Below are 12,617 nucleotides of genomic sequence, written 5' to 3' on the forward strand. Positions count from 1 at the left end.
TCTTTAAAAATTTCAAAGAAAGAATATTATGAAGAAAAACCGAAAAAAGTAAGCGCACAAGAGAAGGCATGTAATTTGAAGACATCAATAACAAAGCCTCGTTAAATACAACGTTGTGATAATTTGATCATCGCTCCCCTTTTGGTTGTATGTATTTTCAATGCAAATATAAATATCATTAAAAGTGTGGCTGAGTGACACGTGAAAAATCAGTAATTTTGCATGTGTAAAAAACAGGTTGTGGCAAATACAGTCCTGTCCATGTGAGCATCTGACGGGAAAAAAAGAAACATTTAAGAGATATTTAGTGGCACGGATTCGAACTGGCGCCATTCTGATTAACAGTACGACGCTCCAACAAACCTAGCAACTGTGCCTTCTTTTTCGAATGCTATTCATTGAAGGAATGCGTAATAAAACACAGTAAATAGTTTTTCGCCGAAAAAAATATAATAAGATCATGCGTCTATGTTTTGTTATCAGCCAGCATGATACGATTTAAAATTATTCATAAAACATGGAATTTGATTAAAGAATGAGGAAGATCTCACGTAGCGATTGAAACAAACATTCTAGAGAAGTAATAAATTTTTAAGTGTAATTTTTCGAACGTAGACAAAATGTTTTTTTTTTTTCCCAGCCGAAAGCAGAGGAGTAGAAAATGATTTCTTACTAATGAAGTTGTTAATAATTTTAATGTTTTATATCGTATTCGAATAAATAATTAAAGATTTACTGGTTGAAACTCGTAGTTTTAATTTGACGTAGTAATTTTTCATTTGTACAGTCATAGAAAAAAAAAACGAAACACTCGATCGTATTCAAAGACTATTGATACTAGAGACACGTGTAAGGTGTCATTGTTTCAGGAATAAAAAGTTCTACATAATTATGGTAAAAAATTGTTGTTAACGGGTCGTCTTCATATTAAAACGAGCATCAACTTCAAATTTTTCAATGAGAACCCCCTTTTTTTATCACATATTTGTAATCAGCATCTTTTTTTAACTTTGTATACAAAGTTTTGTTTAATTCGATCCAGCCGTTACTTCAGAATCGAGTTTTGAAAAATTCCTCTCGTAATGTTAAAACGTATTTTGATATTTTTACTCATAACACAAAAACTAGATTAGGCACGGCAAGGATTGTTTTTTTGTATCAAAATATGAATCGACCCAATAATAAAAACATCATTTATAACGCCCAAAATGTAATTTTAGTTTTTTTATGAATTATTTTAATATTTTTTGAAAAAAATATGATCTGAAACCATATTAAATTTTAACAGAAAAACAATCTAGAAGAGCTTTTATGAGGGAATCCAAAATTTGAGCTCAAAATATTCAGTAGTTTTTGCGCTATGCTTAAAAATTCCTTTTTTCCTACTTTAGGGGACCGTATACTTTTTTAAAACAGAAATTATGAAAGTTGGTTTCTTCGTAAAAAAAGAAAAAAATTGTTCAACAAACTAAGCAAACCAATTATAACGTGGTTTTTCTACATTAGAGTTACGCCTATGAATTTTTTAAAGGCATAAATTTATTCGCTGTCTCTGCAGAAGAACAACACAATATTGCAACCGTCAGTTTTTTGTAGATATCGTACAGACGTCAATGTAAATAATGCGAAACACTACTTCATTGTCTAATAAAAGAATATTTTATAGAACTTTTTAAATCAAAAGCTATACTTTAAATACTTCTGTTTTTTTTTTTTTTTTTTAATTTATTTTTATTTCTTATTTTTTCTGCGTTTAGCCATTGCCTTTTGTAAAACAATAACTCAAATAATATATATATATATATATATATATATATATATATATATATATATGTATATATATATATATATATATATATATATATATATATATATATATATTAATTTGAATTTTTGGCATCTTGAATTCAAATAATGTTTATCGCAATCACGAGCCGTGTATGTGTATGTATGCGCGTGTGTGTTTGTGTAAGCGCATGTTTGTGCGTGTTGTGTATGCAGTGCTGTGTGTGTGCGCGCGTGTGCGTGTAGGCGTTCGTGTATGTGTGTGTACGCGCGGGTGCGTGTAGATGTTCGTGTATGTGCGTGTACACGCGTGTGCGTGTAGGCGTTCGTATGTGTGTGTACGCGCGTAATTGTAGGCTTTCGTGTGTGTGTGTGTGTTTGTGTAAGCGCATGCGTGTGGGTGCGTGTGTGTGTATGTATGCATGTGCGTGCGTGTAGGCGTTCGTGTGTGTGTGTGTACGCGCGTGTGCGTGTAGGCGTTCGTATGTGTGAGTACGCGCGTGTGTGTAGGCGTTCGTGTGTGTGTGTATGTAGGCATGAGTGTTTGTGTCTGTGCAGGCATGAGTGTGTATGTGTGTGTGTAGGAGTGCGTGTATGTGTGTGTGTGTAGGAGTGCGTGTATATGTGTGTGTAGGAGTGCGTGTATGTGTGTGTGTAGGAGCGAGTGTACGTGTGTGTGTAGGATATTGACGCGACCTGGAGACAGTTTTCGCCAGAGGAGCAGCATCGTGAGGCGGCCGGCCGACGATGGTGCTGCGGAGGGTGCTGGTGGGAAAATAAAATGATATCACATTAAAACTGTCAAATGAAAGCAATAAGCAATCGTGATTGCTCAAAAAAATTAACATGCACAACTTTTTCACAGAAACATACAACAAAACCCCAGTGTCTTGCCAGTCATGTTGTAGTAGAGTGTAGAATTAGTGGCTCTTCCCGGTGATAATTTGCTAAAAGGAAAAATTATTGCCTTGTCTAATTCGGGAAAAAGTACTCGAAAAATAACCGACAGTGTGAAGTTTCTCCTTTAACAGTATCCAAATGGGTCAAAAAGTAATAATTGCTCTTAGATAAGTTTACTGGTTTTTAGGAATTAATTTTTTTTGTATAGAGTTTGAATAATTTTCAATGTGTTAGGATCTAGGAGAGGAAATCTCAATCGCATTAGTGGGCCGCTTGCTTTGAGCTGTATTCAGCACAAAAGTAGTAGTTGTGGCTAATTGTGAACTTTTTTTTTTTTGACTTCGTCAAAGATTTAACAAAACATTAATTTGCGTGTTAGATTAAGTTGAGTTTTTGTCTATTCTTAATTATAATTCAAATACTATTTTTCTATTTACTTTCTCGGTCATTGGCGTGCATTTCACATTAAAATAATTCTCGCAAGACAATGATAAAATTTCAAAATGTTTTCTTCTCTTTTGAACAACATGGAAAAATATCGTCAATGAAAGAAAGTGAAAAAAAATTATTGTTATCAACTAATGGGTGCCTATTTTATTAAATGCATCTTTTTCAGAATCCAATATCTAGATATTCGGCTCCAACTCTGTGACACTGGAACTAATTCTACTTCCTGTTCTTATTCTTTGAACACACAACGGGCCACATGGACCAACGTCGCGGGCTGAATGCGGCCCGCGTCTTCACTGCGAATTGGTTTTCCCATTCCATGGTTGCTGTGAGTCCTAATATTGAACACAACAGCCCTGAACTAAATTTAGCCGAACAATGTAGCAGGTGTCATGTCATTGAAGCCGAGAGTGCCTAAAAACTGGTGGATGAAGAAAATTTATCTCACCAGTGAGATGCCGTAAACATACAGCAGATAAATTTACTTTGCCTACCAGTTTATCTGCACTCTCAGCTTCAATAAGATGACTTCCGCATCCCACACGCTTAGTTTCGATTCCAGTCTGCGAAATATGCAGCGAGGACGAAATCGTAGCTTCTGGGTGGTTCAACCCGCCTGTCGGGTATGCTGCCTATAGTATTGCTATAGGTGCGCCTGCCTGATGTTGTAGACAATGCTAGTGTGCAAGTATATAGTGCGCGAAACAATATCAAATAAAGCCAAGTTTTGTTTGTAATGTTACAAAATCGGAGAAATGACAGGAAGTCAGATTTCCGTTCACCTTGGTTAAAATTGAAATGACTTTTTTTTTTTTAATTACGGGTTGAACCATCTCGAATCTCGTTGCTAGAAACAGCATTGGGAAATTACTTTCCTAAATTGGTTTTAAGAGATGTTACATGTTTAACTAAAAACGCCGATTGTGTTAAGTCTTTTTAATAATACCACGCATTATGATCTTTCGCATAAATTAGGATTTGAAACAAATTCTCTTTTTTTGATTACAAAAAAGCCTTTAGAACAATTACTGTGTTTGTCCACTGGGTTAATTCAAATTACCAAATTTTTCCCAAATAAAGTTCGAGTATAAAGGGTTTGCTCATTAACGGGTATTTATATTCTCCTGTTTCTGCTTTATTTTTTAGATTGATACTTCGTTCATTTTATGTATTTAGAGCAAGTTTTCACGGAATAAATGGACCTTGCTTCGCTCGAGTCTCCAATCTATTTAATGCTGCGTCTTCCCACGTTGTGCGGTATATTTTTTATATTTTTGTGTGCGATGGCTCAAACTTCTGCCGATGTTCTGCGAAATTAAAAACGCGCAATTCCATTTTACAATCAAAGACTTTTTATTCATTCCAAAATAAACCTGTAACATAGGTGCAACATTTATCAAACATATTCACATCATGTTTCTAGGTATAAGGTTGAATATTTACATTTCTATGAGGCTTGAATGATTATATGAGCAATCCAATAGTTTTATATTAGAAAAAGTCAAAAAGTTCCATTACTTTTAATTTGTCATTATTCGGTTTACTAAAGAACGATCTATACGATGGACCAGCCAAACCTCATCCGTCTTTCTTAGGTTAATGCAGATAGACAAAAATCAGTAAATATTTTTACTTTTTTTTTCAAAAAAAAAAAAACGACCGTAAATCGCTTTTTGCCGCAACATAATCGGCCTAAAAAGTATCGGATTACGGAAGAAAAGAGAACTTCAAAAAAGCATGAGTTAAGCTGGATAATCTCGATCTTTTCATTGTTCACCTTCCGTTACTTGATAAACCGTGACCTTGAAAGAAGCGTTTTCAATGTGGTGATGGTCCCTAAAACGTTTTTCGTTAATAACTCCTGTTCTACTGCACGGAATGCAGTGAAATTTCGTATCCTGGCTGTATTTTGTGGTCTAAACATAATTATGTAGCAAAAATTAGGGGTTCCCATTTGAAAATCAAGAGTTGGTGCTCATTTTGCTTTGTATATGGTCCCTTATCAAAATTTTACCTACGTAGTTTTAAAGAAGACTTTAAACTAAGTCGGATGACATCTTTCTTTCCTTTCTAGCATGAAAAATGGCCGAATAATTAAAAGTGTTTCGTTTTTTTTTTCTATGACTGTACAAAAGTTCGAACACTGCTAATAGAAAAATCTACATTTCAGCATGCAATGAAAATGTTTTTCTGCACGAAAAGGTATATCTAATACCGTTGAGGTATATCTAATACTTTTTTTATGCTTACATTTTGCTCAGTGGTCTGGACGGAGTCAAAGCTTTAAAAAAGAAGGGAAGAACAGCCTTCGATTAGCAGTCAACTTATCTGAATGATAACTGTAGCCTGCATAAAGGAGTCGAAACACCAAATAGCGTTCCCACCGCATTTATTTTATTACGTGTGTTATCTGTTGTATGTTATGAGTACATGTAATGCGTAATATTACTGTAAATTTGCTATTATGTCGGACAGCCCGAACTGGCCCGAAGTTCAGACAGTTTATAGCTGAACGCTCTACCGAAAAAAAAAAGCACAGGTAATTTTAAATTATTTTCTTGCCGAGAAGTGTTTTTATTTTTGAAAATTTTTACAATTTGTATCGCAGGCTGTTTGAACCGTTATGACTTAGATGGCAGCACGTGTTCATCATTTAACAGCACGGTTAAAATACAAAATAATTTGAATTAAGTTCTTTTTTAAGCGTAGCTTTTCAAATGTAGTAAAAACGTGATACGCTATTTGTTTTTCTGCAAAAAGAAGAAAAATATATATATCACCCTTTAAATTGAGGTAGTATTTTTTTTTATTTGTACAAAGAGTCAAAAACTCATTAGAAGAATCTATATTTCAACATACAATTTATTATATTTTACTGAACAAAAAACAATTCCAATGTAGTCTGAAATCTTAAACCTGATACTTATATTTTCGCTTACATTATGCTTTAATTTTCTTCCCAGAGCCAAAGCTTACAAAAAAAAAAAAACCTTACAATTGAGTATCAATTTAGCTCCGTGTTGCATCAAGTTTTCATAACAGCTAGGAGCGTTTCTACCTAATGTATTTCCTCATATTTGTTATTCATTGTTCATGTAATGCGCGATATTTTCCTAATTTTTTGATGCAGATTGTCCGGACGTGGGCCCGAACACGCATTCTTCTGGTTACCAGTCGAACGCTCTGCCGTTCAAGCTATTCAGCTCTGTCGGTAACATTGCAAGTTAAAGTTATAAATTTAACCTAAAACCTCATTCTGGTTCTTTAAAACAGTGTTTTTTTGCCCGAAAAAACAATTTTTAGACCGTGGGTCTATTTTTCGTCAGTAGCCTGCACGATAAGTTTTAAAATAAGGTGTAAATCAATGAAATCAATCAAGAATTGAGGAAAATCTTGCGTAGAAACCAAAAACAGGCTACAGAAATAATATATAAGGATTTAAGTTCTGACAATTTATTATTTTCACCTAATGCCGAAAATACCGGTATTACGAAACTGTAAAATAGCTCAAAATACCGCTCCTCGGTATACCGCTATTGCTATCTCTAGCCATAATGTTCCGAGGGTAAACTTTTTATCACTAAACGTTGGGTTATTTTTAGCTTTTCACTTTCTGAAATGTAGCACTACGCTCGGACGAGTTTTCCGCCCAAATCTCGATACAAGTGAAAATTTAAATTTCTGATTGTTTGTACGCAAGAGAGCTCTTTTATCAATGTAATTAAATTTTGTTGACACAAACACATATCCGAAGGTTCAAATATTTGATACTACCAGTTTTTAATGTAATATCAGAAGTATAAATAATCATTTCATATCTCTAGCAGTCAGAAGGTGGTGGTGGAAAATACACTCAAAAAAGCCTTGCGTTATCGCGAGGACATTTTTGTTAAACAGTGCAGAAAAAACGTTATACCATCCTGTCCTGTATGACCGGTTTTTGTAAGAATAGGGCAGAAATTGGGTGTTCGGATATCCAGCAATTTTAATTTGCCTAAAAATTTTATGGTGGATTCTTTTAAAGATTTTGCAAGACACGCATTTTTTTTCCTCCAAATAAATTTTTGGGGACCCGTAAAAAGTCGTAAAGTGGAGCCCGACATAAAGGTTTTTGCAAATCAGAGTTTTTTTTTAAATCGATCATTTCTGTATTGAGAATCAGCCAAAAAAATTCTTGTGTTGACAAAATGACATTTAGTACCTGAATTGAAATATATCGTAAATTTTGTGGCTGACTTTCAGTGGACCGTGGCAGGGGTGGCTAAAATGTGCCGAAGATAGTGAAAATGTGACATGTTTGAGGGATCCTGGTTCCATACACTGAGACTCCATCATGGTTTTTCTAATTAATTTGTGTAATAATGTATATAAAATATTCAATACCCTCATTAGTTGCATGGCTCACCCTTTGCGCTGTCAAAAAATGGCGGTTTTTGCATCGAAAAATGCTAAAAAGTGCAGTTTTAATAAGCCTTTATATCTCAGTGCACTGAGGGTCCGTGTAGAACTGGATACCTGCATTTCAAATTAGAGTATGTGTATTTTTACAAACAGGTGACAGAACTATGGGCGGTGGTTCTGCAGGCTCATAAAATGCACTTCAAGATGAGGAAATTGCATACGAGTTAACGACGCATCCAGTTAGTTGTACTCAAGTTATATGCTTTGTCTTGCATTTTTTTATTGTCCCACTAATCAGTTAGGCAATTGTACCCTTGTTTAATAATGTCACAATATTGCTTGTATCATGAGTAATAAAATATGACTTTGAAATTGTTTGCTATCAAGGTAGTTTAGTGCAGAGAAAATTATTTTTGTCACTATAATGTACAGCCTAAAATGGTAGAAAATACGTAATTATCAAACGGAAAAAGCTATCTTAGTTAAGATATTTAAAATTATGACTAAAACACCTTCAAAAGAGTGACAAATAACTTATGTTTTTACCGCAATAACAACCTTTTTTAAAAAAATATATTTTACTTTGCTTCTAGTTATAATACACTGGTTATCATAAATTAAGAAAAAATCATAAAAGTAGCGATAACTTTCTCAAAAATAAGCCAAACCGTATAAAATTTGAATATGTTGCCAATTAAGAATTGCTCAATAAAACTGCAATATGCAAATTAGTGGCGCTGAAATCGGAGTGAGTCATCTGTGAGGAGCATAAAAAGTCCATGTTTGAGAGCAAGCCTATAAAGTGCGCTGTTATACTACCATAAGAAATCCAAGATAGCTGTTTTTTAACAATGACTTCCATGGATCATATGCCTGCAGAACTTCAATGGAGAGCCATTTGGAGACTAGAGGCAGGGCAAGGTCAAAAAGAAGTAGCTAGATTGCTAAATGTGAGTCCTATTGTGATTCATAGACTTTGGAGCCGGCTTCAAACCACAGATTCGGCATCCAGGAGGTTCAGCCGAAGATGGCCGATTTTCGAGGTTATGTGCACGTAGGAATAGAGCCGCTACTCTGACTCATCTCAGATTCTCCCTTGCTGCAGCCACTAGAAGGTTGATGTCGACGTCACCTGTGTGTAGAAGGCTTCACGAAGGTGGTCTGTAGGCGAGGCGATCAGTCATTTGTGTGCCACTCACACCTCGCCATAGGAGGGACCGTTTACAGTAAGTACGACAACATGTCCACTGGACACCTTATCAATGGAGGACTGTTCTCTTTGCGGACGAGTCCAGATTTAGTCTAGAAAGCGATAGTAGGTATTATTTAATATGGAGAAATACTGGAACCCGTTATCATCCATTAAGCATCCGCGAAAGAGGCAGTGCCTGTGTTTGGAGTGGCATCTCTTTAGGTAGACGCACAACATCCACGTCTTCTCAAGGGGAACTGTGAATGCTCAGGCTTATAGGAAATACATCTTTGATGCTTACAAGCGCCCACATGCAGGGGCAATAGGTGATGCTTTTCTGTTGCATGACGATATCTTCATTAGGCTACAATTATCCGCATGGAGTGACCAGCTCGATCCTCGGACTCGAATCCTATCGAGCACGTTTGGAAAGTTTTCGGGAGACGTCTAGCTGCTCTCAACCCGCCCCCTCAGAGCCTTGTCACGCTTGATACAGCTTTGCAAGAGCTGTCACGCCTGATACTGCTTTGCTTCCACTTCCAATGGAACTGATTGACCGCATAATTGATAGCATCACACATCGCTGTATGTGCTGTATTTTTTTTTTATAGGAGATCATATTCCATATATAAGGTATTTTTTCTGTAGCAAATTGACACTTTCGATTTGTTTATTTTAGACATGTGTTGATTTATATACTGCCATAATTGCCTGATAATTTCTTTATATGTTATTTTATATCTTACTATGTGTTTCATATTGTGGATAAGTTTCATAAAATTCTACATGTAACTTTTTGAGTAATCGTCATTTTTGTGATTTTTCCTTAACTTATAATAACCAATGTATTATAAAGTATGCAGGTAAGCATAATCAGTCGACTTGCAAGTCTCTAACTCTTTTATGGTAAGTTTTTGATCATACTAATTTTTTAAATAGTATCTGGAAGTCCGTGGGGAAAGTTTAACCCCGGATATGTTGATTGAACTGAAAACTGAATAGTTCATTTTACTGTTTTGAAATACGTATTGTGTTCTTGAAAAGAATTTACCCATAGTTGTGTCACTTGTCAAAATTTGATCCATATGTTGCCCCTAACAGGCTGAGGTGCTGATTCAATTTTGGTGTCAATAGCTCAAACGGAGGTTGAGCTATAGAACGTTTTTTGTCGTCAATTGTGACTGATGTATCTCAAGAAATAATGAACGGAATCAAACAAAAAATTATTGACAAATAGCCCTTAGAGGATAGAAGAGCTGATTCTATTTTGTGTCAACAGCTGAAAAGGGGTGGCACAATCGAACGTTCTTTTTTTTTTCCATTGCGAGTGTCATATCTCAAGAAGTAATGCTACGTTCTGGATGAAATTGGAATAAATGTGAATCCATATGTAAACAGGCGTTATTTCAATTTTGGCGCCAATCGCTCTAAAAAATGAGATTTTTTTTTACGAATAAAAATAGCTTTATTAATGCAACAATAAGAACGATAAATCGTAATAGACTGTTGGCTGCGTATTTCTTGTGACTTTAATAGTATGGAAATGATCGGAATGAATTAATTAATTAAGTTTATATAAAACTAAATGAATTTTTGTTCTCTTTTTATTAAGAAGCAGACGATATTTTATTGTTATTTTAAACATAGCATTTTATCATGATGAACGTCTACGGTAGCTCAATACAACGATTTATAGGTCAGGATGAAGTGCTGTTGGTTGTTCTTTTCTGCAATGCTACACTTTCAACAGAACATTTTTTAAATTAAGCTGTAATAGAAAATATTGAATCTTTTTACCAGACCTATACGTTATTTTACGAGAAGTCACAATGGAGGTAAACAAAGCAACGCGCCCCTTGGTGATATTTTTCTCTGCTTGGCGTCAGAAAGATTTAGAAAAAAAAAAAAGCAGTGCCCCTTGAAAGCTTGTTTGGAGGCATTGATATTTTTTGACTTTTGTGATTTCCTCTCAAAATCAGATCAAAATTCAATATTTAAAAAATAATGTTTTTTCGTTTTGTGCTAATTTAATGTCAGTGAAAGCTTCTTTAACACTCGGTCAATACAAACAGAATGAATTCATTTCTCAGACCTATTGGGTGAGGATTATTTGTCAGTATCGTAAACGCTGGCGACAAAACATGAACGTCCTTTGTTTACCATATGGCTGTCAGTTCTCGTGAAATAGGGTACAGGTTTTATGAACTGACGTCAAATGAAAAATTGATAAAAGGTCTTTTTTCCCAGGATGAGGGCATCCTCCAGTTGGAAGCCCTACTGTTCACAGTAGACAAAATCAACTCAGATAATGCCATCTTGCCTGGAGTAAAACTTGGCGTCCTAGCCCTCGACAGTTGTGATTCCGCAGCATATGCTCTAGAACAGACCCTGGACTTCATCAAAGGATTCGTAGCAAGGAACAATGCCCACAACGACAGGCAGTTCAGGTGTGGGGATGGTACTATCCCAGTATATAGGGATGGAAGCTTCGACAGAGTGGTTGGAATCATTGGAGGTCAGTCTTCATCTGTGTCCATCCAGCTTGCCAACTTGTTGAGATTGTTCCGTGTACCACAGGTAAGAAGTCTCTCGTACGTAAATGTTTATTGTTTTGGTGCATATGGTAACGACACCAGTAACAGATATGCTTAAGACATCTATATCAGAGGTTAAATCAATTATCTGAGTCTTTTAATGTATTTAGACTTTTTAAACTACTTTTCTCTCATGCAACTACACCTCATCTAAACTTTGGCAGCTTCTGGATCCTCTAGATTAGTTAATTATGTTTTTATTTGCTCAATTTCGAAAAAAGGTCCAACTCCCAGTAACAGAAACCGACGGCTCTGATAACATCCAGTAACAGGATGATAAAAGAAAGGATGAGTAATGGACAGAATTTCCTTTTTTCTCTACAAAATGCCCAAAAGTTTTTTATTTTTAGAACTAAAACCTTATTAAATTCAAATGAACATGAGAAACCAGCTGACCTCGTGGTGGCTTTTCATAACCTTCCACCACTGCCTTCTAAATACCAACTGGTTCATAAAATTCACGCTGATAAACACTATATGGCTGCACCGTATTCATGGATCACAACAGATTCTTATTATTTAAATCCAAATTTATGTCAGTCTGTTACTGGACCCTTGTCTGTTATTGGTGCCGTTACGTTATGTGTAAAATACCCTGTTAAGATGAACTTGTTTAATTCTTTGGCATACAGTGAGATTGAAAATGTCCCTCCCATTAGAGTACGGTAATGCATTTAAGGACATCTTTACACGCACCTAGAAGTATTTCAAAAACTACCAACATTTATTTTTTATTAAACAACAAAACAGTTGGCAATAAAATCAACAGGTGTAATGTGTGTTTATATCAGTGAAACTTATTTGCTGAAATACTATGTCTCAAAGATATAAGACTAAAATTTGCAAAGAAAGAAAAACCAATTTTTTTCAGCTATGATGCTTAAAGATTTACATTAAATCCACGTAAGTTCAAAGGAAAAAAGTTAATAACGCAATGAGAATTGTGTACATGAGTTTCCGAGTTATAAGCAGAACACTATATATATTCCTCCTAAAGAGATACCTAAAATTTCAATCGAGATTTTTTTTCCTAGCAACATCTGGTTTGGTTTTATCAAGGGTTCACAAGATTTCGTGAAAAATGTTTGAGAAACCATAAGTGATGGAACTGTAATTTCCTTCTGTAGATGAATAGATGAGAAACAAGGTTAAAATGTCCAACATGGTTTTACAAATAACATACACATGCTTCGTAATAAGAATGAACTTTTTTCACAATGAATACTCTAAAATTGTAGCAAACATAACCTGGCAGCATTGTTTAGGCTAGGCAGTTCCTAATCGTAAGCATTACG

General features: G+C 35.2%; 1 protein-coding gene across 1 annotated transcript in view; it reads left to right on the top strand.

Moving 5' to 3' along the window:
• Positions 1-12,617, top strand: part of LOC129231008 (metabotropic glutamate receptor 3-like) — a 109,501-nt gene that overhangs the window by 27,569 nt on the left and 69,315 nt on the right. Inside the window, exon 4 of the mRNA XM_054865253.1 lies at positions 10,976-11,305. Coding sequence (XP_054721228.1) covers positions 10,976-11,305 — 330 coding nt within the window. The remainder of the gene's footprint in view (positions 1-10,975; positions 11,306-12,617) is intronic.

This window comes from Uloborus diversus, chromosome 10 (assembly GCF_026930045.1).
Source record: "Uloborus diversus isolate 005 chromosome 10, Udiv.v.3.1, whole genome shotgun sequence".
In the NCBI taxonomy this organism is placed as follows: domain Eukaryota; kingdom Metazoa; phylum Arthropoda; class Arachnida; order Araneae; family Uloboridae; genus Uloborus; species Uloborus diversus.